This window comes from Eupeodes corollae, chromosome 1 (genome assembly GCF_945859685.1).
Source record: "Eupeodes corollae chromosome 1, idEupCoro1.1, whole genome shotgun sequence".
NCBI lineage: Eukaryota > Metazoa > Arthropoda > Insecta > Diptera > Syrphidae > Eupeodes > Eupeodes corollae.
Genome location: NC_079147.1, coordinates 107,502,970 through 107,530,434, shown reverse-complemented (window position 1 = coordinate 107,530,434; position 27,465 = coordinate 107,502,970). Strand labels below are relative to the sequence as shown.

The 27,465-nt window shown below is 35.9% G+C and overlaps 3 protein-coding genes across 3 annotated transcripts; 2 read left to right on the top strand and 1 right to left on the bottom strand.

The window, feature by feature from the left end:
* Positions 1-42: 42 nt before the first annotated feature.
* LOC129940238 (NPC intracellular cholesterol transporter 2 homolog a-like) lies at positions 43-6,752 on the top strand. Its single transcript, XM_056048502.1, has 3 exons — positions 43-199; positions 6,200-6,310; positions 6,384-6,752. The coding sequence occupies exons 1-3, from the start codon at positions 130-132 to the stop codon at positions 6,674-6,676; spliced, it is 474 nt and encodes a 157-aa protein (XP_055904477.1). The 5' UTR covers positions 43-129; the 3' UTR covers positions 6,677-6,752.
* A 4,722-nt stretch (positions 6,753-11,474) lies between these two features.
* On the top strand, positions 11,475-12,124 carry LOC129942555 (NPC intracellular cholesterol transporter 2-like). The gene is made up of 3 exons (XM_056051553.1): positions 11,475-11,547; positions 11,619-11,729; positions 11,793-12,124. Exons 1-3 carry the CDS (start codon positions 11,475-11,477, stop codon positions 12,122-12,124), a joined length of 516 nt encoding a protein of 171 aa, XP_055907528.1.
* Positions 12,125-23,826: 11,702 nt separating this feature from the next.
* On the bottom strand, positions 23,827-26,823 carry LOC129942546 (uncharacterized). The gene is made up of 2 exons (XM_056051543.1): positions 26,514-26,823; positions 23,827-26,468 (listed from the first exon to the last, which is right to left on the bottom strand). The coding sequence occupies exons 1-2, from the start codon at positions 26,821-26,823 to the stop codon at positions 23,827-23,829; spliced, it is 2,952 nt and encodes a 983-aa protein (XP_055907518.1).
* Between the last annotated feature and the right edge of the window lie 642 nt (positions 26,824-27,465).

Below are 27,465 nucleotides of genomic sequence, written 5' to 3'. Positions count from 1 at the left end.
ATAACGTAAGATAGCCAGAGGTATAAAAGTTCTTATCAAGAACTTAACTTTATAAACTTTGTTACAATTTCGAAGACTTTCACTTAAGGTTCTTTCTGCGAACAGTGAAGTGTGCTAATTTAAATTAAGATGTTTCGTTCTGTGATCTTGGTCTTGGCTATTTTTGCTGTTTCTATTTCTGCAACTAATGTCAGAAAGTGTAAGTTCGTACGATATTTGTGTATTGAAATAAATAATTTAAATTTTGACAATTTGTACAGTAAAACATAATTAGCATAAACATAATTCCTGTCAGAGTTGAATACACTTTCTATGATTTATTTATAAAAGTATAATTTCGTTGCTTAGAGCAGTTGTGTTTCTTGTGGTATTTAAGTATAAACCATCTCAAATATTTTTGGATATTTTGACTATTATAAATATCAATTTGTGTTAATTTGGATTATGAACAGTGTTGTAAGAAACAGAAGAACACAAATTTGTATCAATTTGTTTGCTTCTAAAGAGAGAAGTCCATTGGAAGTCGTGTGATTTCTGGTGTCATCTGCTAAGGCTTCATAAAAATTAATGTTCATCATGTACAATACTATATTGATAACACTTCCTCTAATTTGCCTTCATAAAAATGTTTTGCATTTTGATTTTCTATCTTTAGCTGTATTTTATTATTATCCTGCGAAAATAAAACCATGTGCAACCATAAGTCATGCAACTTTCATATATCCATTTCTTCTTCATATGTATTTGTTTAATTCTCTAACACTATCTTGTCCCTTTTTTACGACAACAGTTCACACTACCTTACCATTTGCAGCACAAAGTAGCCATCTACCCGTCATAATGAAAACTAATTTTCAGGTTTTTGAATTTGGCCTAAAAAGAAACTAGGGACCAATGTTGGTTTTTCATTACGTGTTAAAAGATAACACTGGTCGACAAGTTTTAATTACTGGCATTAAAATTGCACTTTTCCAATCGATTTTGGTGACCTTAATTCAAATCCAACTTTAAAATGTTTGTATCACTTCAGGTTTTTGAGATATCACTTTTTTAAATTCGTATAAATAAAGGCTTTTGAGGCTATGTAAAATTATGAAGTAACTATTTTTTTTGTTAATCCGTAAATGTTTTCCATATCCAAAATACTTTTCTTCAATATTCAGTTGAAATATTTATATCATTTCATATAATATTCGGAAAAAAAACTTTAAAATTTGTTACATTTCACCTGTCCTACAAAAATCTAAAATGAACACATTTTTGCAAAAATGCTTTCCAACAAAAAATAGCCAAACCGGGATGAAAGTAAGTTTGGTTCATGTAACGAATCTGTTGTCTATACAATTCAAGTTTTTAAAATATATTAAAAAATGTAAAAATAAAGTTGAAAATGGATGTTTTTTAAACTTATTAGTTAAATGAGAGTTTAGATTCGAAATCCGCACTAAAAAAGTCCAAAACGTATTTTCCATAACTATTAAATGATAAAATTGAAGTTTTTCTTGAAACTTCATATAGATTCAAATAAAGCCTCATAACTAATGAGTATTTCCAAAATCTAAGTTAGATACGAAAATGCATTAAATTGTATCTTAAAGAGAAAGATTTGTACTTTTCAAAACCAAAGAGATATTCTTAGCTTTATCTTAGGCTTTAAAATCCCGCTTTTAGCAGGGGCATATTTTATAAACCTGATATGATAGAAAAATTTAAAGCCTAGATTTTAATTAAGAACATGTTAATGCTTTAAAAATGAATTCTATTTTTTGGTGCAGCAGAAAATAAACGTAATTTTGTCGACCAGTGCAATCCGTATTGATCTATTCTATATTATAAACGCAGCTATTATCCAACGAATGTGAATTTCATTTTTTGCATCTTCCTTTAATAATCCATCACAACGCTTGAAGTTGTCAAAGAGAAAGTACTGTTTTACACAGGAGTCACGTTTTCTTATACATTCAGTTGCACAATCGTTTTTAAATTTTTATAATTAACCGAATTTTTACCAAAAGACGTACAAAATTTAAGATCAATTTTTCGAGTTTCTTCAAATTGAAAAATATGTTCAATCAATGTTATGTCAAATACCTGAACCCAGCTATTTTTTACTCGTAAAACACTATCTGTCTGAGATTGAACGCAGCCAAACAATCAAAATACTTCTTAGGTAAAAACTATTGGAAGATATTCCAATATTTAACGAACTACCAAAACTCTTCCAATTACCACCCAATTAGGTGACAATTTTGAATTTTCTATCAAATGAAAATCGTCCGTTTTTAACCAATGATTTACTTGCCAAACGGTTGAGTGCCAATTTGTTTCTGTCACTTTTGACAGATAAAACTGGGTGTTACATTGCTGGTAGAAAATTAGCTTAGCTTTATAAAAAAGCAATTCCAAATCAGTTTCTTCTTATGACGGGGCATTACCACAATTTTTTAAATTCAATTTTTAAATTAATATGGTGCTGTTTTTTACGCTAATTTTATAGGCGCAAAAATTAATTATTTGGTATTTTCTTTATAACATGATTAGATAGATAGATAGATAGATACAGATTTTATTGAAATAAATTAAAATTTATATTACACACCAAAAATGTTTACAAGAATCATTATAGCCAGATTGACAACAAAACATAATGAATGTAAAAAGCACTCAATATAATTACTTTTAAATATTAAAAAAAGGTATTTATAATTATATTTTTTTTAACTATAAACAGTTCATGATAGATTACAAATAATTTAATAAAACAGTGAATAAAAATCAAAAATGTTTGTTCATTATAACACTTCTACTCTAAGCGCAGTTTTGCAAAATTCGTAACGATTGATAACATTCAATTCGTTCAATAAACTTATCACTTCATCTTCCGATAGAAAGACTTTTTTGAATGCATTCCTTCTGATTTCTCAAAGAATGGGGCATTTTCCCAAGAAGTGGAAATTTAAATCTATTAGTTCGCTACGTAGTCTGACCATCATAGAAATCACACGGACTTTATTGCATTCCTTAAAATAGTAGTTGTTCTCTGTAAGGTTATGATTTAATCTGCTGTAAGTTGTTCTGTACAAGGAATCAGCAATATATTCAGCCCTACATTTCTCATCAACCTTTAAAATGACTTCATACAAGATGTGTTTGACTGTTGTTAAATCCTCGATGGGTAAATTAAAATTAATTTGACATTCCTCAACAAGATCTTGCTACTCTCGATATCAACTGTTTTGATCTTTTATGGCTACTTTTTTTAAGACCCGTGAATCATTTATTTTAAAAAACGTTAAGCAAGAAGTTAGCTTGCAACTTCAATGTTATTATAAACAAAGGAGAGAGACCAGTTTCCAGCATTATTACATAGTTTGGCGTATTTTTCGGCAAATGAAATATTCTTTTTATAAAGTGCGTTAGAAGTTTTTCAACCGAATTGTACTTTTTGCATCCCGATACTGCGATCCATATAAAAGTATGCTCTCAGCTACTGCTTCAAATACTTTAAGCATGCAGCTATGTGCTATACACTTATTAATGAAGCATTGTTTCCAGGCCATATTAATAGCAGTTTACGCCTTAACTAATTTCTCCTTCAAGTGTTTATCCATATTTATATTATTCGTAACAGTAATGCCAAGGTATTTGTATTCTCGCACACATTCAATATTTTCGCGATTATAGCATTACGTCCACCAACACTTTTAACAACCATAACCTTGTATTTATCTATATTTACGCTTAAATTCCATAGCTAACAATACTGGTAAACCCTGTTAATCATGAGCTGCAGAGTTTCCGGTGATTGCGCAAACATGACTATGTCATCTGCGAACAGAAGTGCCTTAATCCGCATCCCTGCGAAATCCACTCCACCCGGCAGGAAGTCTAAAACGTCATGAATCAATAATGCAAAAAAGGTAGGGCTTAATGTACAACCTTGTCTCACTCCCGATGAGGTTTCAAACCAGTCTGAGAGTTCTTCACCTGTCCATACAGCCGGCCTTGTTTCTCTATATAGGTGCTCAAGAACGCGAACAAACTTCAATGATATCGCAAGGCTATACAGCCTATAGAATAGTGCATCTCTATTAATTGTATCAAATGCTGTTTTAAAATCGATAAAAAATACATGCAGCTTTTTACTTTGTTTTAAGAAATTCTCTGCCAAGCTTCTAAATATCCTGGTCTAAATCCAGCCTGGAGCTCCCTCAGCAAGTTTCCGGTCTCAATCCAACTAACAAGACGCTTATGCATCATCGTTGTAAATGCACAGTCCAGAGAGTCGACTACGAAACCAGGTGCTGTTGATTGCCACTTTGTCGGCGTTATTACAGGATTTAAAAGATCCTTGAAATGGGAAGGCATTACATTAGAAGACAGTTTTGTGGGGAAGTAAAACGTTTTCCATTCCCTAGCCAGTTTCCAACAATTTGCGGAGCTTTTATAAGATGCTAATCAGCCTGCTAACTTTGTTTTCGTCTTACAAAGTTCTTTTAACTTCTTACTGGCCTCTATATAAAAACCCTTAAATAATCCTTGGGTGGAGTTACGGAAGGTCCTCAACCACGCAAATAATTTTTTACGAGCTTTTAGACATTCTTCGTCAAACCAGGGTTCTTTTTTTGTATTTTCTTTCTTTTGGTTGAGTCCTTCCTGTTGGTATGAGGCTTTCACAATCCGTTCTAAGAGCGAAAAGTCTTCGATTTGATGTGATTGGAGTTGCAAGTCTAGAGATCGTCGATACTCCTGAGCTTTAGCCTCTTTCCATTTCAGTTTGGGCAGGAGCCGCATAAAGGTTATTTCCTCATCATGCTTAGTTTGAAATTGTATTGTTACAACAACAGGAAGGTGGTCTGAATATGATACTTCACTAATCTCAAAATCTTTCACGAACGGTTCCCAATCTTCTCCTATGATAGAATAATCGACCACTGATGTCCCTTGGCCGCCCACAAACGTTAAATGTCCTGAGGAGTCACCTGCACTGGTTCCATTTCTCTCCTCGTGCTTTAAAGCAAGGACCTTTTGATTGTCTGCGGCAACCTCTTAAGTCATTCATCACTCCTGCCTGCGGCCGGCGTTCCAACTCTCGCATTCAAATCTCCAATTACTATCACGGCTTCCCAGTTGTTACAATTCAAATACATCGGAAGTATCGTAAGACGGATGTTGTAAGTTTTGAATTCTAGAAAAGAAATACCGTTGTATGTTTTGAAGGATCAGCGTGCATTTAGTTTTTTCCTAAATCCTAGGAAACATCCCTCCACTTGCTCTTCTTCGTGTGTGATTTCTCGTTGCTGGTATCCACTTAAACGTAAGAATTTAAATATTTTAATTTTAATTCCTGCGAAGTTCGATAGTGAAAGTTTCAGTCATTATACAGAGATTTATTACTAAGACCTTTCACATTATAAGATGAAACTTTTAAATATTCATTTTTTAAGATTAAGTTGTTTTGTACTTTTTTACTAGTTTTATTTTGGCAGACGGCTATAATGCTAAACATTATAATTCCAATTTCTAACGACACCACTTGCACTACATTATCGACGTTTATGGTTTGTAAGCTGGCTGTCATCTGAGCCTTGTCACTGCACTCCGTAAAAATATTGTTGATCATGCTTAGGCCATCAGCATCGTCAGACGTCAAGCTGTTGTTATTATCCAGATAAAAAGTCTTGTTTAAAGCAGACTTTAAAATGCGTGGTATAGAATCACTGTTCTGCATTTCAAGTACAAAACATTTGCTTTCCACTTGCTGCAGCTTAGACTTAAGCAATTCATTGCAACGTTCAAGTGACTCCATTTTTGTTTTTATTTCAAGCAAGTCAGATTTCGTTGGAAAATTTTTGAGTCGATCATCAAGCAATGTTGCTAGAGAGGTTTCAATGGTCCATAAGTTGCTGGTTTTGATTTTGGAAAGAATCCCAAAGACATGTTCCTTCTCTTTGACAAGAAGAACTACTGTCATTTTATGGTATTCAGATGCAGAATGTTTCTGGATTACCCGAGGATAGAGATATTAGTTTCAATAATTATTTTTGTTAGTTATCGTAGCATATTTTAAGGCACAAATATAAATATAAGACTCTCCAAAACCTTTTATAAAATTTGTTGCGTATTTAGGGGAATGGTAGATTGCACAACAAGCATACACATGAACAAGTCTAACGTCTTTATTTTGAACTTATTTCAGGTTCAAAAAACAGACCCGAACCTCTGTCTGTTATTATTGAAGGATGTGAAACTATGCCATGCGATGTTATTAAAGGCACAACTGCCATTATGAACGCCCAATTTGTTGGAAGTATGTTATCATATGGATTTAAAAACTTAAAGGTTTGTTTTCATTTATTAATTTGTTGTCTTTTAATTTTAAGCACACGATGGCATTAAATCAATGACAACTGAAGTAAGAGCTACAGTTCTTGGTTTGACAGTTCCATATATTCTGCCCGACGAAGTTGCTAGCGTTTGTACAAATTTATTGGATGGAGCCTCATGTCCAATTGATGAAGGCGAAGATGTAACTTATAGTTTTAAGTTCCCCATTGATAATTCTTATCCAGAGATTTCGGTTAAAGTGGAAGTTTCTTTAGTTGAAAATGAAACTTCAGAATCCATTGCTTGTTTTGTTGCTGATATTAAAGTTAAAAAAGGACAATCTGGTTAATGACTTGTTCTATAATTATATTTGATTTGTTAGCATTAAATAAATTAATAATAATAATATGTAAATATTTATCTTATACGAATTTGTTTTCATTTTTAAATCGGGTGACATTAGGGATTGAACTGAAACTTAAAATGTAAAATAAGTAACTGTTAAAATTCCTAATGCATCGTTGATTTTAGTTCCATTGATCAGCCATTTTAATTTAATTTTATAAACAATCCTTGAACTTTATACGCTGAAATAGAAGCTGAAGATAATTTGGTTAGGAGCATGCACCAACATACCAAACGAATAGAACTTGCGTATTGTTTGCCCGATACTGAAAAAAGAAGACCTTCTAAACTTAACCAACTATAGAGGAATCAGTCTACCTAACATCGCTTACAAAATCTTCTCTTCCGTAATATGTGAAGGTCTCAAGGCCATCGTCAACAACTTGGTAGGTCCTTATCAGTGTGGTTTTTGATCAAATATTTTCATTGCGGTCCAAAAACTAAAATGGCTGGATCACGTATAGTGTACGAAAATCAATGCTCCGACCCGGAAAGTCTTCAATTCCACTCCCATAGGACAGCGCAGTAAACGAAGATCGGTAATCAGGTGGCGCGCACAAGTGCTTCTTGCTAGAGACTGAGTTAGGGTTACTTAAAGAATATAAATACATACATAGATATTTATATTAGAAACGAAATTTATTATTATATTTATTGGTACTCAAGTAAGATAATTTAAATGTCTTTTAACCAAGGACGAACGAGTACAGTGTTTATTTTATTGACAAGTGCCAGTTATTTTTTATGACCATGTTGTAAACGTTTTGATAGTAGGTAAGTTTGAAATTTAATTATTCATGTTTTTTTAAATATCATTTGGAATAATTATTTTAATTAGCTTCTGCCAGGTGCAAAGCTATTAAGAATTATTGTTATCTATTTGATTGGGTTTTATTATTCATTATAAGCTAATTGTTATGATGCACTTGAATTTTATTGATCTTATAAGTTTTGATTTCAATTCGAGGTGCAAGAAGGGGTTATCTGTATCACAACTTATGAAAAGAGCATGCTATTGATGAATTAATCAGAAAAGTTCTAACATCTAGTTTAGGTTTAGTGGTAAGTTTTTAATTTTTAATACAAACAAATATGTTTGTTGTCAATGGAACACGGTTAATAGAAGTGTTATTTTTTATCATTGGGCAGGTTGAGAAGACATGCATAAGTCACTTGAAGGTAAGGCAAGCTTCTAAAATCTAATTTACGGGAAGCTGTCAAAAATTGACTTCCATTTAAGGACATTTTATTGGAATGTTTACTGTAAAGATATTCAAGAAAAATCTCCCTTACTGTGAAATCTAATCTACAAATGTGAGTCAAAATGTCAGCTGATCATGTTTCTTTAATTCAACTGAACGCTGAACCTCATAACTCTGTGAATTATTTTACTGTATTTTGGGCAAAAGAAGGAATATGGACTTTTTCTTTAAAACATAAACATCTAAAAAATTGCAAATTAAGTCCCTTATGTTGTTTGAACCTGCCCGTATCGATCGATTCTTGTCAAGGTAGTTGTCAAATTTTCATTGCAATTTGCTTTTACTTATTGGCTAAACCACAACCAAGCTCGACGATATTTAAAAACGTTATGTAGCTTCAAACCTCGGGCACTTTTTGATTTATTTGTTAATTATTTTGTTATTTAAAGAAGAAGGGAAGACAAAATAGAAAATAGATTTTTGATTCAATTATTCAATACCTTTCGTCTAATTTAAATGTTATCCCTTTTTATTTTAAATGCTAAAAACTTCTGAAAATGGATTTGACGCAAACTTGAGATTCGTTTGCTTTAAAATAGGAATTCCTGCTCAATTTATAAAATCCGTTTTCAATACATATTTTTGGCGTTATGGAATAAAGATTCGTAAATTCCACTGCATTTTAGAACCCGTATCGTCGATGGAGAAATAAAGAACCCAAATGTTTCTCCATCCAATCCTGATTGTCTGAAAATGTATTATCATAATTCCAGTGGAATTCGTACAAAAATCCCTGTTCTTTACCTTGCTACCAGTAATGTCGACTACGATGTTATCATTATTGTTGAATTTTGACTTTGGAGTGGTACTTCTGATTCTGAAATTTTTGACGTTAACTGTTAAATGGTCTTCCGGAGGGGTCGCTGTGCGGAGATCGTGGAGGTGGAGGTTCGCTCAAACATGTCATGTGAATCAATTTCACTACCTATCACCGGTATTGAACAAATGTGTGTTTACATCAGTTTTGAACCTGCTATGTTAATGTACGTCATCGTAAGTTATATACCGCCAAAAAGCAATATTGAACTTTATAAAAAACATCTTACTAACATTGATTTTGTTAATAATTTCAACAATAATTTGCATATAATTTTCATTATTGGTGATTTTAACTTATCAGATATAAATTGGTCATATTCCTCAAGTAAAAATGTGCTTATCCACCATAAAGAATTATGAATTGAAATAAAATTATATAGATATTTAAAACTCAACTGTAACAATCCAAAATCATTTAAATCTTAAAATTAAACTTCATTGAACAAAAATCTTATAGTATTATGAAAAAAAAATAGTTATTTCAAAAATTAGTTCATAGTGATTTAAGAAAGAAGTTTTTCTAAAATATGTTTAAAATGGAACTAAGCGATACTGACCTCAAAGAAAGGAAAAATGCGTCGTTGATTGATATTTCATCGACTGGGGTTTTTCCAATTGACTGGAAAAAGGCAAAGTTCAAGCCGTTTCCTAAAAGTGAAAGAAATATTCATTTAATAAATACCGACCGATTTCTCTTCTTCCCATTCTGCTTAAAATTAAAAAAAAAAATTTGGTCAAGACGAATACGTTGGTTGCAAAAGAAAAACGCTTGTACTTAACAATACACTTACGGACCTAACAGAGGAGTTTCAACAAACTTGCACCTACTAGAACACATGTCAAAAACTAAACATAGTATAGTGATATCATCTGACTTAGAAAAAGCATTTGATAGAGTCACCACAGTTCCAGTAATCGACCAACTTCACAAATGCGATGTACCTAAGAAATTTCTTACTTACTGTACCTAAGAAATTTCTAGATGTCTAGAGTTTCGCACGCCTAGTTAGTTGAGGTCTTCACCCACCTGCGTGCGCCACCTGAGTCGCGGTCTTCCTCTACTCCGCCGTCCCTCGGTATTGGATTCGGAGACCTTCTAGTTGAGAATATGGAAAGATCACTTCTCTAAACTATATAACGGCGATGACGAACCGAATAAGTCTCCTTAACATTGCATATAAGATCCTCTCTGCCGTATTATGTGAACATCTAAAGCCGTTCGTCAACAGCCTGATTTGTCCTTATCAGTGTGGCTTCAGACCAGGAAAGTCCACTATCGACCAAATATTCACACTACGGCAGATCTTGGAAAAAACCCAGTAGCCACCATTTCTTTATCGATTTTAAAGCTGCGTACGACAGCATCCATAGAGAAGAGCTCTACAGAGCCAGATTCTAGTTTTGGCATCGCTGTCAAACTTATCCGTTTGTGCAGAATGACGATGGAGAATGCACGCTGCTGTATCAAGGTCGGGAAAGATCTCACCGATGCATTTGATGTCAAAAAAGGTTTTAGACAAGGCGATGCACTGTCACTCTACCGTCAAGACTAGAGGCACAATCTTCTAAAGGTCCATCCAATTACTCGGATACACAGATGATATTGACATAATTGGAAGATGTCAGTGGAGCGTTTTTGAGCATTGCTACGGAAGCGAAGAAGATGGGTTTAGTAAATTCTTACGTCAGTCCAAAAGACAAAAACGCGCTTGGTGTCTTCGGTGGATAACTTACCCTCAATAATTCTCAAAATTACTTTCCATATAGGTATGACCCGAGTTTTCGTATAATCGTTACTAGAAACGTAATTCTCTCCATATCGATATAAGTCTCTTCAAACATAAAAAATTAAACACTTCCGAAACAATGTACGAAAAGCTTCATGCAGAATTAATTGCTGTTATTAAAGCAGACGGAATCTTTTACAACAATGGTGGTTCGCAAAAGGAAGACCTTTGGTGTAGCTATATGCGGTAATAAAAACCAACCCGGAGTATGTAGTCAGCTACACTACCGAGCTAGCTGCATTTTTCAAAACTGTTTCGGTACCTCAATAAAGTTCTGAACTCGTTCCTTAATTCTAACATCTAACCTTAACCTTGGTATACTTAACCGATGATGTAGTGTCTCCAAATGGAACATCTCTTACAATATGGAATATTTTTATTGAGTTCCTGTTTCTCGCCAACGTTCTAAGACTTTTAGATATCGATTCAATCCGTCGAATTAAAGCAGCCCACCAGAAAATGTATGAGATTTGACTAAGTGCCACAAACGATTGAAAACCTTGTTATACGAAATAAAGAGTATTAATTGTTTATTATCAATTGTTTCCAATTTGACAATTTATAACTTGTCAGAGGAATTGACATTGTTTTTCAAGGGCCAAAGTTTCGTTTGGATTTTTGATTGAACTTACTCATTGCTCTATTTCACTTTTACCTTCTTATGATTAGTTGCTCCAAACAAAACAATAAAAGTAACTTTCTTTATTACTTCAAAAAGCTATCACTATGCTCTGTGACTGTAACTCAGTCTAAATGCTACAACGGTTTCCAAGCAAAGTGCATTGGAAATCGATAAGATTATTTCAAGCAAGTATAAATTGGCCGATTCAAAAGTCTATCAACACCATTTCAAAATCAAAACAGCAGAAGTAAAATGTTCACCCGACTATTCGTTATTTTGGGTTTGATTTCCACTTCACTCGTTGCTGGAACTGCAGTCAGGAAATGTAAGGTTAAAAGAATTAAATTTGAAATTCATACACTTACCCTGTTTTTATTTTTAAAATACTAAAAAAAGGTTCCGGAAATAAAAATTTTCCATTAGAAGTTCGTGTCTTAAACTGTGACATTCCACCTTGCGACATAATCAAGGGCCAGGATATGGAATTCGAAATCGATTTTGTCGTTTGTAATTAAAAAATTAATATTAACTAAACTAGAACTTAATATTTTAAATTATATGTATTTTCAGTCAATTACACTTCTGAAATGAAAACCTTGGTAAGGGCAACAACTATGGGAATAACTGTACCATACGAATTACCAGATGATGTTAGCGATGCGTGTTCAAATCTTAAATATGGTGCCTATTGCCCATTATATCCTGAAGAAGATGTAACTTATAAGTTTCTATTTCCCATAAGCAATATTTATCCAGAAATAAGTGTAAAAATTGAAATTTCTATTGTTGATCAGAAAAAAAGAATTGTTACATGTTTCGTGTGTGATATTAAGGTCAAAAAAGGATCAATTAATCCAAAACTATTGACAAACCTGAAAGTTAATAAATTGACTCGTATTTAACGACGAGCTGAGAAAACATAAGCGCTGTGTTGAAATAAAGTGAAAGTGGTTATATTTTGTGTGTTCATTTCGATTTTTTAAGGTACGTTTTCACATCCAATTATCAAACCCTTTCAAAACTTGGTAAAATTGCTTTTATTGAATAATTCATCTCTTACTAGAATGCCGTTGTTTAATTGTGAAAATAACAATGTTACTGGTAATGAAATTGCACTTTTCCAATCGGGTTTGCTAGCGATTCTGCTTTTACGTAAGGTTTTTAAGATATTATTTTTGAAAATTCGAGAAAAAAACTCATATACAAGTTTTTTTGAGGCTTTCTAAATTCAAATACCTATATAATCCCTTTCTTAAATAACTGGCTGCAAAATTTATATATTTTAATTTTTGAGATTTGATAATTTGTTAGATTTCACGTGTCTTAAATTACCCCTCAATTGCGGTATCTCCTGGATGAAGTCATTTCCTTGTTAGGAAAGGTGTAGACTTTGCAATGTCGTTCTTTTTACCGACTTATCCCCAAATGACTTTGTTCCTCGATAATACTTATATTTTTTAAAAGGAACAATAATTTTTATTAAAAACTTACTGACCCGGCAGACTTCGTACTGCCTAAATGAATAAATAAAAGACCTACACTTTTGTATAAATTAACTGCAAAACAAACGAAAAGTATTGAATAAAAATAGCATTTTTTTAATGAAGCTTGAAGTTTTATTATTATTTTTGAAACATCATGTTACTTACTTACTTAAGGTGGCGCTACAGTCCTGTGTGAACTAGGGCCTCACCCAACAAAATCCTCCATCTAGCTCGTTTAATAGCTAGATGTCTCCAGTTTCGCGATCCAAGTTGGGTGAGGTCACCTTCCACTTGCGCGCGCCACCTGATCCGCGGTCTTCCTCTACTGCGCTGTCCTGTGGGTGCGGATTCTAAGATTTTCCGGGCCGGAGCATTGGTTTCCATGCACTCTACGTGACCCATCCATCTTAGTCGTTGGACTTTTACCCTTCTGGCTAAGTCTACATCGCTGTACAGCCCGTACAGCTCGTCGTTCCATCTTCTCCTCCACTCCCCTTCGATGCATACGGGACCGTAGATCACACGAAGAACTTTTCTCTCGAACCGACCAAAGGTGCTTTCATCCGCTTTTGTCATAGTCCATGCTTCTGCACCGTATAGCAGGAATGGGATGATAAGGGTCTTATATAGCAACACTTTGGTCCCTCGAGAGAGGACTTTACCACTCAATTGCTTTCTTAGTCCAAAGAAACAGCGGTTAGCAAGAGTTATTCTGCGTTTGATCTCAGCGCTGGTGTTGTTTTCTGCGTTTACAGCGGAGCCTAGGTAGACGAAGTCCTTCACTACCTCAAAGTTACGTAGATTGTGACGCTTTGACCAAGACGTCGGTGTTGTATGTCCTTTCTAGACGACAGCATGTACTTTGTTTTGCCCTCATTAACCGTAAAACCCATTTTTGTCGCCTCTGCCTCAATACTTATAAAAGCCCCATTGACATCACGCTGGGTTCTTCTGATTATGTCAGTGTCATCAGCATATGCCAGTAATTGGACAGACTTTTGAAAGATAGTGCCTCTAGTGTTGACGTGTGAGCTCTGCACTATTCTCTCAAGCACGATGTTAAAAAAATCGCATGACAGCGCATCACCTTGTCTAAAACCTTTTTTGACATCGAAAGGTTCTGTTAAGTTGTTTCCAACCTTTATGGAGCAGCGTGAATTCTCCATTGTCATCCTGCACAAACGGACGAGTTTGGCAGGGATGCCAAAACTAGACATGGCTCTCTACAGCTCGTCCTTGTAGATGCTGTCATATGCGGCCTTGCAATCAATGAAAAGATGGTGGGCGTCGATTTGGTGTTCTTGGGATTTTTCCAGGATCTGCCTTAATGTGAATATTTGATCAACTGTGGACTTTCCTGGTCTAAAACCACACTGATAAGGACCTATCAGGTTGTTGACGATGGGCTTTATACGTTCACATATTACGGCAGAGAAGATTTTATAGGCGATGTTAAGTAGACTGATTCCTCTATAGTTGGTGCAGTTTAGAGGGTCTCCTTTTTTCAGGATCGGGCAAACAATACTGAGGTTCCATTCATCGGACATTCTTTCTTCCGACCATATCTTACAGATAAGTTGGTGCATGCTCCTAACCAACTTATCTTCAGCTGCTTTAAAGAGTTCGGCATTCAAGCCATCCGCAACAGCGGCTTTATTAGACTTCAACTTAGATATGGCAATCTTTACTTCGTCTAAGTCGGGAGGACGGGATTGTTGGCTTTCGTCGTCTATGTTGAATAGATCATCCTGCCTGACAGCGGAATTCTGTTCGTCGTCGCCGTTATACAGTCTGCGGAAGTGGTCCTTCCATATCCTCAGTATTGACTGCGGTTCCACTATGATGTTTCCACTTTCGTCTTTGCAGCCTTCGGTTCTAGGTTTATGTACCTGTGAATTTCGTTTCACCTGTTCATAAAACTTTCAAACTTCATTTCTGCTTTTAAACCTCTCAACATCTTCGACCACACGCTTCTCATGCCCTCGCTTTTTGGCGTTGTCGTTTGGCTGCATTTGCCTTCCGACATTCCTCATCAAACCAAGGGTTCCTTGTTGGTAGCTGTTTGAAACCCAGCACATCAGAGGCGGCTTCTCTGATTGCATCTTGCCACTGGTTTTCGATACATTGTGTTGGTGGCAGAGAACTTCCGGAGAGGTTACTTGTAACTCGGTCGGAAAAGGATTAGGTGATCTCTGGCGATTGTAGCCGTTCGACGTTGTACCTTCTCCCAGCACCTCTCTGTTTTGCCTTTGGTTTGGAAATCTAAAGTGCTACTTTAGCTACAACGAGGTAGTGGTCCGAGTCGATGTTAGCTCCTTGGAAAGTTCGTACATCCATAATGCTGGAAGCGTGTCTGGCGTCGATCGCAATATGGTCAATCTGGTTGACGGTAGATTGATCTGGAGAAGTCCAAGTTCCTTTGTGGATGTTGAGGTGTGGAAAACGCGTACTGGCTACCATGACGTTTCGCCCCGCAGCAAAATCTATGAGCCTGAATCCATTGTCGGAAGTGTTGTCGTGCAGGCTGTTCTTCCCGATTATTCCAACAAAGATGTCTTCCCTTCCTAGCTTGGCATTAAAATCACCCAGGACTATTTTAATATCGTAGCTAGGGCACTGCTCATATGTTTTGTCTACGAGCTCGAAGAACATATCTTTGGTGTTGTCGTCTTTCTCTTCTGTGGGGGTGTGCGCGCATATCAGCGTATGCGTATGGTCATGAGGCGCTCATTGATGCACCTATAGCTCAAGACTTCTTGCCTAAGTCTGGCTCCAAAGACGAAGCCGCATCCAAATAAGCGCTGTTGGTTTTCGTGGTAGCAGTCACCATAGTAAATAGCAGTTTTTCATCCTCTTTTTGCCCGGCCCATACCATCGTATTTCCTGGATGGCGGTTATATCTGCTTTATATCGGTCTAGGGCCTCCGCTAATTCTTAAATCGCACGAGGTCTGTTAAGGGACCTAACATTCCACGTGCATATCCGAATTTCGTTGTCCTTTATTCGTTTGCGTTGGTTGTCAACAGTAAATCCGTCCGTATCCGAGGCTTGTTGGTGCTTCGCAACTATGAAAGCTTTTACGTGGCCAGGAAGTCACCCCGACGCACAACCCCCAACCTAGAAGGCCAGATCCTAAGTATAACTCCAAGGATGGGGAGCCGGATAAAACCACTCCTTACAGGCCTGGGCTCCGAATAAGTTGAAGAAGCCCTATGAGGTGTTCACTAAGTAGTTCAACCTTACTGGAACTGTAGACGCCACCGAGGTTGGTTAATGTTACGCAGCAAGATGACAACTGATCCTACTTTTAACTGCAAATTGTGAGGTGGTAATCCAGGCAATTCCGAGATAGTTGAATACGTCATCCTGGTTCATAACGGTGTCGACTGATTTGAGAGAAACCAAATGTCCTAGAAGAAAATTCTGAATGGTCGCATTCAGACATCGACATCTTTATTTTTCGCTGGCAATATTGTTCGTTCACCCAGCCAATTATGGTAATTCAACTTTTGCGCTATATCTGGAAAACACGCTGTATAAGCTTCTCTTTTGAATCATGTTATGTGACAGAAATCTGTGGGTAATGTGATGAATCCGGTCGAGGTGTCCATTGCAACTTTATTATTTCCAATATCTAACAACTGCATCGCAAACACATTTGCAGTTTCATCATGTTGCAAAAATGCTCACATGTTAGTTTTTAATTGCAGTGTCTTAACGTACTGCCACAAATTCGATGATATTAGGCATGCATTTAGTTCATCAGCAACAGTTGATCGGGGAATAACTGGAAAAGTCTGACGAAAATCACCTGACAACAGAATCATGGCCCCACCAAAAATATTTTGGTTGTCACGAAGATCTTTCAATGTTCTGTCCAGCGCCTCCAGTGACCTCTTATGGGCCATTGTGCATTCATCTCAAACAATTAATTTGCATCCTTGTAGGATCTTGGGCAATGCGCTATTTTTGGCGATGTGGCGAATTGGTGCTACGGTGATTTGCATGCTTAATGCTTATTTCAAGACAGAATGCGCAGTTCGTCCGCCTTCTAGCAGAGTCGCAGCTATTCCAGATGAAGCCAACGCTAGAGCAACATCATTCGCGATCTGATCCTCGCCAAATGCAATGAAATTAAGAACGTTTTTCCAGTTCCTCCGGGAGCATCAAGGAAATAAATTCCACCAGATCCACTGTTCACAGCTGCTATCAAAGTGTCGAACGAAATTCAGTTTTAAGAATAGCAAACATTGCCCAGGTATCTTGCAATATCGATACGACCATCATAGCCCTCATGCAACAATTAATGTCAGTGGAAGAGGAAGGCGTTAAAATGCAATATTATAAAGCACACTTAGAAATGAACAACTACCAATATCGTTTAAAAAAAAGGACTTATTGCGTTTATGTGAAAAAAACGTAATTCCTGAAGAATTTACGGATAGTACAAACTTCCTGTATCTGGGCTTTCATTAGCAGACCTGATTCCAGAGGCAGCATTGGAAAGCAGCAGTGATGAAGAAGAATACAAATTTCGCAACAGGTTTCAATTTTTTATTTTGAAAGCTTTTTTCCCATTAATTTTATATTTTTTTTTTGTTCACTACTTATTTTCGTTGAATTTAAGTTTGAAGATTAAATTGATTTAATATTGATTAAAAAAATGCAAAATTGAAAAAATAAACAGACATTTTCTGCTTCTTATGTGGTTTCAAGTAATAAAAATGTTAAAATGAAAATCATAGTTTTCATGTTTTTTCTTCCAAAGAAAAGTCCCTAAGTCCAACCCAAAACCCTTTCTACTATTAGAGCACAAGATCGCGCGATTTTAAATATTTTTGGATTTTTCATATTGGTTTCTAACTTGAAATGCAAATATCTCAAACACACAAAAAATGGACTTATGGCGTTTTTATAGAACGTCGACGAAATAGAAGAAGCGCAAATGTTGTGGAACATAAGTTTACTTACGCTATTGGTGCTCTGGATTGTACAGCGTGGGATTAGTTTCAGACTCTATCAAAATAAGCAATTCTTTTTTCAGTCTTTAGGAATTATTTTCTTAGTTCCAGTTTTTGTAAAATCTATTTTTCTTTTTAAGCGAGACTTCATATTTGAGACTTTTTTAGTAATTTTTTTTTACTTATGTCCCGCCAAATTTGTTTTTAAATGCTTCTATGATTTTAGAAATAGCTTTTTATTTCTTGCCGTTAAACCTGGTAACTGCAACTTCTTCATTAAAACTTTATTTAGTTTCAGTTATGAGAAATTCACTAAGATGGTCAGCATTATTGTTTATAATTACACTTTCATTTTCGCTTTGAGAAGACATTTTTCCTTCTTGACTCAACTGACCGTACGGAAATTACTATTTTAACTAGTTCAAGTGCATACAAAGAGCTTTGAGAGCGTTCTCGTATTACAGAGTCAGAACTGTAGAGAGTTACCGCGTTTTTTTTGCATATGAAATTGAGTCCGAGTCTGCTCGATCAATCTCACATGCGAGTTCAAGCATCTCATGTTTTAGAATATGACCCATTGTTCTCTTCAAGTAGTTATTTATTAATATGAATTTCGAAGAACTAGCCCCTGAAGCTACCGTTACTGGTAATGTATTGAGTATCTGAGGTGCTGTTAATGCATTAGGAAGACGGTCTTTAAAGTATGATTTAAAAATATAAAATATAAAATATAAATCCTTAGACTCTTCAAATGTCAGAGCTCTATGCAAATTTCGACACGATTCACCTAAGGCGACATTTTTGTATGTTATTTAAGAAAAATTTGATGATAATTCAAGATTCAGAGCTATGGCTTCAGCAGATTTTCAGTAGTTATTGAATTGTTCTTCTGATTGCATTTCCACTAGAGAGATTTTAGTAGCTCTCGGAACTAGAACGCTTTTAGATATATTAGGTCGCTGCGCAAAAAATGAAACAAAGGCTTAGAGTTAAATTCTTTATTATTACTTAATTATAGGAGTCAGTGTTGCTTCACTGGATGCCGATTGTAAAATGCTGTTCTCGAACTTTCTGTACAGTTTCTATAGGCAGCGTCTATCGAGTTTCGAGACTCGAGTGTTGGTGTAATTGTGATGGACAATAGCGTTTTTATATCCGCAATATAAATTAACTGACGAACTTCGTAAATATTTAATAGTTGTTTATTTTTTCTAAAATAAATCTAAAATATTGAACCCGATACAAAGTTGTATAGGCATTGAAAAATGCCAAAAAACTTAGCAGCTCCTAACGAACATGATTAATAACCAAATTTAAGGAATGCGAGCAACTGGGAACGAAAAATGCTCTTGGATCAAGACTGTTAATTCTGTTTTGAACACCAGCCTGTTTTCATCTCTTGTCATTGAAGTTCACTTGAAATTAAATGAGTCAACCCTTCGCCAATTTTTACTTGAACTTTCATAAACATTTAATTTTGTTCCCATTATTGTATTCGGTCCGATTTGTCGACGTTGCAAGGTACCTAGGGTCATAAATAAAAGATTTTTGGAGAGATGTCTATGCGTGCGTGTACGTACGTTCGTACATCCTTACGTTCTGAAAGCTTGTTTAATCGTCCATATCTCAAGAACCAGTGGAGCTATCGACTTTACATACACTTTGTTATACAGATAATAACGAAGAAAGGACTCTCACAAAATTTGAGTGGCTGGTGTTACTTTCTAGCGACTTAAATTGAGTTTTGTATTATGCGTTGTAACGTAATACAAAACTAACAAAATTTTGAAAAAAAAATTCAACTGTTTTTTAATAATTGAAAAAACTCAAAAAAAAAAACATTTTATCTCCAAAACAATTTTATGCAACGAAGAATAACGTTTTTGACATCTGGTGAAATTTGAACAAAAATCGAGTAGAAAGTATTTTGAATAAAAAAATAAAAACCTTAAAACGACTCAAATATATTTTCAAAAACTTAATATATTGGCTTCAAACTTCAATGTTTTCGACATTCAGCAAATTTTTTTATAAAAATCCAACAGTCAGTTTTTTAATACAAATTTAAATATACAAAAAATAGAACAAACAATTGGTAAAAATTGGTGTTCGTAGGTCATGGCCTTAAAATTATTTAGTTATATAAGAAAACTGCTACTAAAATTGGCAAAAATTGTTTTTGTTGAATAAAAATCTTGTTAACAACAACATATTTTGAAATCAAACCTATTTTATCATTTATGCAAAATATTGTTGGTAGTTAAAAGTTAATTTTGTAGAAAAATTCAATTGACAAGTTATTTTAGAAAACACGAAACAATATTGTATCTCACACAAAATATTGCTATGAAGAAGTTATCAGTATGGGTCGCCTATTTTTTGTTTTTTAATTATTTGACAATTTTCAAACCTTTTTGGTGAAGCTTAGAATTTAAGCCACTCAATCATATCTCAGCTTTCAAAGAATAACGATTAATTAAAATCTTAGGTACCTGTTAAATTTGTAAAAAAGAAAATTAAAATAATCCGCACAAGACACAACTAGACACTTGAAAGATTTGAACAGAAGTGAAGTCTTTATTCTAAAAAATACATGACAGAAAATAGGTGAAGATACATGAAACAAAGAAATAATCAAAAGTGCAAATATGTAATAAAGCGTGAGAACGGATGAATAGTTTGTTGTTCACGCCTCTCGGGTTCAACTAAAGATATTTGGTATTCATCTGTTCTCATGCTTTACTTACTGAGGAGAAATACATTGCAATGCAATTCAACTTAAAGAAATATGAGGAATAATAATAAATGAAACTTAAACATACTCCCCCCTTTTGAGGGTTCTTAACTCTCTAAATTTGAACTATAACTTAATCTTAAATGTTGACCTCGAAATTCCTTGGCCTAGGGATAGGTCTTCTTGTGCGACGATAAAAGATGATGAAGATCCAATAATAACAGACTGCTTCCATAGTGATGGTAGTCATATGTGTTGATGTCAGTGGGGGCAGGCAGTTTCTTAGACTGTTCAATTACTTTCATGATTTTGGACTTCAAGTTCTCAAACTCGGATTGGTCAATGTGATCCTTTATCCCTATATCTGTTGTCTTTGCTGTTGTTTCTTGGTTTGTTGTTATGTTCCAGCTACTTGTATTTAAACTCGGAATAAATGGTGAGGTTATTTTGCTTTCATAGTTCATTTTCCCTTTGATGATTACGTTGGGCAGTTGAAGAACGCAAGTTTTCTTGAATTCCAAAACACCATTTCCAAATAAGATAATAGCTGTACTTTCATCGCTGCAGATCAGATGACCAGACACTTTTGATGGAATAGAAAAAATCCAACTGTTTGAAGATTTGAGTGCTTTCCATACGTTTTGTGACTGCGTCTCCCTCAAGGTACATTTGTTGAAACTCTCCTCTTTATGATTCAGTAAAACCATTTCACAAATCTCTAAAGCTCCTTGTTGGATGTTAGTCGGATGAACCTGATTACACATGTAGTTGGTTGACGTTGTTCGTTTGCATGCTCCCAGCTCGAGGTCACTCAATAAAAAATATCTATCTCTAGGTAATGATACAGCAAGATATTCCGCAGATGTTTCTACTATGAATGTTTTGTTTCTGTGAATTATAGGAATGGGAACAAGATTAAAAAGTTGAAATTCTTCAGAATCCGTCAGTGGTAGTAACATTTCAAACACAATTGAATCATTTAAGCACCGACCTTTCACTGTTGAGATTTTATACATATCAGTAACTGAACCTTCTGGTAATGATAAATAGGAAGGTAAATTATTTCTTACAAGCTTCAACTGCTCACTTAATTGCTTAGGTGTTATTAGTTGTGGATTGATTTTTCCGTGATTTAAATCCAAAAGAACATCTAAAAGAATTTCTCGTATATGCTCGAAATTCGTGAGAACAAGAATCAGATAGGAGGTCAATGCCCCAAGATTCTGCTTTATTCCATTTGTCTTTTGTTTTTCGTTGATGATTGCAAATTTTTTTTTAAGATGTTCATTTAAAGCTTTAAATTGATCCTGCACTTGAGTGTGATCACGCTTTAAAATATTTGAAGTAGCATCTGCAATTGAACTTTGTTTTCTCAAAAGTTCAATCAAATGATTTTCATTTTTAAAGGCATTGTTGATTTGGCCTTGAATTTTGTCTGCACTTTCTTGGCCAAGGATACCAAACAAACTATGTGCCAAAGTTCCGACAATGTCAAATGGTGATCTTGCCATCCTTGTTTTTTCATATTTTGGTGCATGATAATCGTGAAGCAACTCATTGTTATGTTCGATTACTGCGATCCTAATTCGTAGTGTGTTAATTATTGGCTTATAATACATTTGAATAGCAGTGGCTTCTGTACTTATTTCTTGCATTCTGTTGACATATGCTTTGAGCTCAATGAATTCTTGCCAATACGTTGTCAAATTGTAAAATACTAAAATTTTCCAGTGCGTGTTTACCGTGCGAATTCTGCCAATGTCTTCAAAGTACATGCCAACACCATCATCAAGTTTCTTGACATTTACTTGTTGCTCTCGCAACGTTTGACATAAAGATATTGGTATCATTACAAGTGCCAAAAGTAAAACCGAAAGCAATGCCACTTTTTGCCCTTTTCTTGGCCTTAAACATCTCGTGGTTCTCGTTGGGTCGACACTGGAGAAATCTGTGTTTTCCTTTTTATTCTCCGGTTCATCTATTGGAAGTGGGCAAAGATTATGTATTGCTCTTTTGTACGTACCGGTTTGAGTTTTTACATTAGCTAAGCGTACTTTATCATCACTTCCCTTGAAGATTTCAATCACACGTCCTAGTTTCCAGCGCATGGGAGGAATATTTTCGTCCTTTATAAGCACCAAGGTGTCAGGCTTGAGGTTGTTTGATTCAGTTTTCCACTTAAATCTTTGCTGCAGAAGATGTAAATACTCATCTGACCACCTTTTCCAGAAGTGTTGTTGAATGTGTTGAATTCGCCTGAATTTATTCAGGCTACTCAATTTGCAGTTTGTTACATCTGGTTCTGCCATTGCTGTAAGAGGACTTCCGATCAAGAAGTGACCGGGTGTTAGAGCTTCCAGATCAGATGATATCGGTGTCAAAGGTCGAGAATTCAATATAGCTTCAATTTGTATAACCACAGTAAGCAATTCCTCATACGTAAGCGAAGCTTCACCTAAGTGGCGAACGAGTAGCATCTTTGCAGATTTTACGGCTGCCTCCCAAAGGCCTCCAAAATGAGGTGAACGTGGTGGAATGTTTTTCCAAGTTATTCCTTCTTCGAGGCAATATGTGTGAATTGCCGCTTGTATTCTGCTTGAATTGAATATTTTTGCTAGTTCTGCCAATTCATTTTTCGCACCAACAAAATTTGTTGCATTATCGCTAAATATTGTGTGACAGAGTCCTCGCCTTCCTATAAATCGTTTTAGGGCGTATATGAATGATTGGGAAGACAAATCTCCCACTACCTCTATATGTATGGCTTTAGTAGAGAAACAAACGAAAATAGCTAAATATGACTTTGTAGGAGTCTTTCCTCTGACCTTGTAGTGAGTTTTTATAGGACCACAAAAGTCCACACCGGCATGATAAAATGGTCTTGCTGAATTTACCCTTTCCGCAGGCATATTTCCCATCATCTGATCGATAAACTTTGGCTTTGTTCTAAAGCATATGATGCATCTACTAATTACTTGTCAAGCTGCATGTCCAACACCTAAGATCCAGTACTGCTGTCGAGAGATGGCTATTAAAGCTCTATGTGAAGCGTGCATGTGTTTGAAATGAAGATGTGTTAATATTAATTTAGTTACTATATTCATTTTTGGCATTAAAATTTGATGCTTGGCGTCTGAAGAAATTTTGGCATTTGTTAACCTTCCCCTAACTCGGATCAGTTTTGTTCTTTCATTAAAGTATGGAGCAAGAGACACTATAGATGAATTTCTATTCACAAGCCTTTTTCCTTCCAACGCACGATATTCGTCCGGCAATGACACTCTTTGCGTGTAAACAAGAATCCATCGCGTTCCCTGTCTTAGTTCTTCAACTGTAAGCTGACCTTTATTTCTTAGTTCATTTAGTTTTCTGGAATTATAGTAAAATCTGAAACAGAATGCAAATATTTTTCTCAATGTGAAAAATTAACTCCTGTAATTGATATTTTCAATCAAGCTTGAATCGTTTTGAACTGTTGCCGACAACACCGATTTTTTCCTACGTCGTTCTGGAATCACTTCAGGATATTCATATTCTTTGAATTGAATGATTTCTGGATTTCGAAGAAACTCTGGACCATTGAACCATATTGATGATTTGAATAGTCCTGATAAATTTGATCCTCTCGATACTAAGTCCGCTGGATTTAAATGACCCTTGATGATTTGCCATTGATGAAACTCTGAGAGTGATTGAATTTTCTCTATTGCTACAAAAGTTTCCCAAGTGTAAGAGGGTGATTTAAGCCAGGCCAGCACGGTTGTAGAATTTGTATAAAAACATACTTTGTCAATTTTCCTTGGAAGTATCTGAATTATTCTCTCCACCAATTCCACCATAAGTACTGCTGCTTGTAGTTCCAGACGGGCTATGCTGACAATTTTCAGTGGAACAACTCTTGATTTTGAGCAAAGCAGTTGGCAAAAGGTTTGATTTCTTTTATCGATTGATTGTAAGTAAACACACGATCCAAAGGCACTTAAACTGCTATCGGAGAAAGCATGAAGTTCAATTGTCTTGGCAGGAGGAAGAAGAACGTATCGTGGAATGCTTATATTGCTCATTAGTGAGAATTGCCCAATGTATTTAATCCACTTTTGAGCCTTTTCATTTGAAAGATTGTCGTCCCAAGACAATTTTGATTTCCACAATTCTTGTAAGAATAGCTTGCCAATGACAATTATAGGTCCAAGTAGCCCAAGAGGATCAAAAAGTCTTGCAAGATCGGCCAAAACTGTTCGTTTTGTTATTTGTGTAGATATTTTGTTTACCTTTTCGTCATTGTAGCTGAAATCAAAGACATCTTGTGAAGGATCCCATATTAGTCCTAATGTTTTGATTATCTCAGATTGATGAAATGTCACTAGTTTCTCTTTATCTTCTTCAGGAATTCCCTTTAAAATCATTGGATGATTGGAACAAATTTTTTTCAATTCAAAATGTCCTGCTTTGAGTAGACAAATGATTTCATTAAGCAAATTATGAGCATCATCAATGGTCTCTGAACCAGCCAAGCAATCATCCACGTATACATTGTTTTTAACGGCTTGTGATGCTCTAAAAAATGAATCTTGATTATCTTCTGCTAATTTAACGAGACATCTGGTTGCTAGGTAAGAAGCCGATGCGGTCCCATAATTGACGGTGTTTAATTTGTACAGCTGTAATGGTTCATCAGCTCTTGATCTCCAGAATATAAGTTGAAATGCTCGATCATCCTCGTGCATCAAAACCTGGCGATACATCTTTGTTATGTCTGCTGTAAAGACATATCTGTGCATTCTGAATTTTAAAACTATTGAAAATAGATCTGGTTGAACGGTTGGGCCCACCATGAGTATATCATTTAATGCGTGACCAGAAGTCGTCTTGGCTGATGCATCAAAAACTACTCGAAGTTTCGTTGACGAACTTTCGGGTTTCATGACGCAATGATGAGGTATGACGTAGTGCCTTTGTGGAATATTGTCCTTGTTAATTGGCGTCATGTGACCCAATGCTTTATATTCCTCCATGAAGTTGATGTAAGATGTTTTAAGCTCTTCATCCTTGCTCAACTTGTTTTCTAAAGAAAGAAACCTTTTTCTTGCTGCTTGAAGGGAGTCACCTAAACCTGTGGTAGGATCCTCTTTAAATGGTAATTTAACCACAAATTTACCTTCAGAATTCAGAACTGTGTTTTTCTTGAAATGTTCTTCGCACTGTTGTTCTTCCTCGCTCTGAGTGTTAGTGGGAATGTCATGGCTTTCTATTTCCCAGAAAGAACGAACGAGTTTATCCAACGATGTCAACGATGGCTTTGTTACTATGTGACAATGAGCATGCGAATTTGAAGCTGGAGCACTTTCGCCTACTATCCAACCTAGCACTGTGTTTCGTAAGATTGGTAGGTCGTTTGAAATTTTGTATTCTCCTTGTAGAAACAGATCAAAGAATAGTTCGGCTCCCAATAACATGTCAATTTGCTTGGACTTGCAGAAAGATGGATCAGCCAGCTTGATGAAGGATGCAATTTTCCACATTGAGACATCGATTTCTTGACTAGACTGATAGTCACTTATCCGAGTCATGATGTTCGCTTCTACTATTGCTCGATAGGTCGACATCCTAGATTCAAATGTAATTGGGGCCACAAAATCAAATCTGCATTCTTGGCCACCTATTCTGCAGATTGACGTATCCTTGGGATACTTCTTGATTCCTAACTGCTGTAAGAAGGATGTTGTTACAAAATTCAGCTGTGATCCTGAATCAAGAAGAGATCTGCATGGGATTCTTGTACCGTGTGCTGAGATCACATTGACCACTGCCGTTGCCAAGAACACATGACGTTTATTGAAGTGTGTTCCTGCTGCTGCATTAACAGCTTGATGTGTGGGCTGCAAACTATCTTTTTCACCCAACGTACTTGGTGAGTTTTGCTGCTGCTTCTGCAAGTGAAGTAGCGTGTTGTGGGGCATGTTGCACTTCTGACATTTTCGTGATGTGCATGATTGGGAATGATGGCCTTTTTTCAAACAGTTTCTGCATAACATCAGCCTGTGAACAGCTTTTCCTCGTTCCAAACCTGTAAGAGATAAGAATTTAGTACAATTATATATCCCATGCTTACTTGAATTGCAAAAATGGCAAATCAGTGTCTTATCCTGATCAATCTTAGGGGGTATGGCCGCAGTTGACTTCCGTCCATTGTTGCAAATAGCGGTGACTTCTAGGCTCTGGAACTTCTTTTTGTCGTCTCGGGAGTTGATGGCTTCGAGAGTCTGGAATCTTGACTCAACAAACGTCAGAAATTCTTGAATGGTGGGACTGCTTCTCGGATCCTTTAACGCGAACTCAAACTTTTCCCTGCTTTCCTTGTCCAGTTTTTGCAAAAGAAGATGTACTACTATTGGGTCCCAGTTTACGATGTCATAATTCATATTAGTTATGACTTGTAAGCACTCTTTTGTGTTGTCATGAAGTTTTCTTAAACTTGAACTTGTTGCTGTGGTATTTGGATGTGTTAGCAACTTATTTAGATAGGGAGATAGAACCACTCAACCTCGGCGACGCAGATCAACAATTCCGCCTACCCGACCTTGACGAAGTGAAGATAGCTATATCTAAACTTAAGTCAAACAAAGCTGCTGGAGCTGACGGCATCACCGCCGAACTATTCAAAGCAGCAGGCGATGACTTGGTAGGGAGCATGCACCAACTCATCTGCAAAATATGGTCGGAAGAAAGCATGCCCGATGAGTGGAATCTCAGCATAGTGTGCCCGATACATAAGAAAGGAGACCCTCTAAACTGCGCCAACTACAGAGGCATCAGTCTCCTTAACATTGCGTATAAGATCCTCTCTGCCGTGTTATGTGAACGTCTGAAGCCATTCGTCAACAACCTGATTGGTCCTTATCAGTGTGGCTTCAGACCAGGAAAGTCCACTATCGACCAAATATTCACACTACGGCAGATCTTGGAAAAAACCCAGGAGCTTCAAATCGATACCCACCATCTCTTTATCGATTTTAAAGCCGCGTATGACAGCATCTATAGGGAAGAGCTCTACCGAGCAATGT

What these genes read in the sequence shown, in the direction of transcription:
- LOC129942555 (XM_056051553.1), top strand. Translation starts at nt 11,475, where the DNA reads ATGTTCACCCGACTATTCGTTATTTTGGGTTTGATTTCCACTTCACTC. An exon ending in TGGAACTGCAGTCAGGAAAT is followed by an intron (nt 11,548 to 11,618) that starts GTAAGGTTAAAA and finishes TACTAAAAAAAG; the next exon opens with GTTCCGGAAATAAAAATTTT. An exon ending in CGAAATCGATTTTGTCGTTT is followed by an intron (nt 11,730 to 11,792) that starts GTAATTAAAAAA and finishes ATGTATTTTCAG; the next exon opens with TCAATTACACTTCTGAAATG.
- LOC129942546 (XM_056051543.1), bottom strand. Translation starts at nt 26,823, where the DNA reads ATGAATTATGACATCGTAAACTGGGACCCAATAGTAGTACATCTTCTT. An exon ending in TTGCCATTTTTGCAATTCAA is followed by an intron (nt 26,469 to 26,513) that starts GTAAGCATGGGA and finishes TATCTCTTACAG; the next exon opens with GTTTGGAACGAGGAAAAGCT.
- LOC129940238 (XM_056048502.1), top strand. Translation starts at nt 130, where the DNA reads ATGTTTCGTTCTGTGATCTTGGTCTTGGCTATTTTTGCTGTTTCTATT. An exon ending in TGCAACTAATGTCAGAAAGT is followed by an intron (nt 200 to 6,199) that starts GTAAGTTCGTAC and finishes AACTTATTTCAG; the next exon opens with GTTCAAAAAACAGACCCGAA. An exon ending in GAACGCCCAATTTGTTGGAA is followed by an intron (nt 6,311 to 6,383) that starts GTATGTTATCAT and finishes TTTAATTTTAAG; the next exon opens with CACACGATGGCATTAAATCA.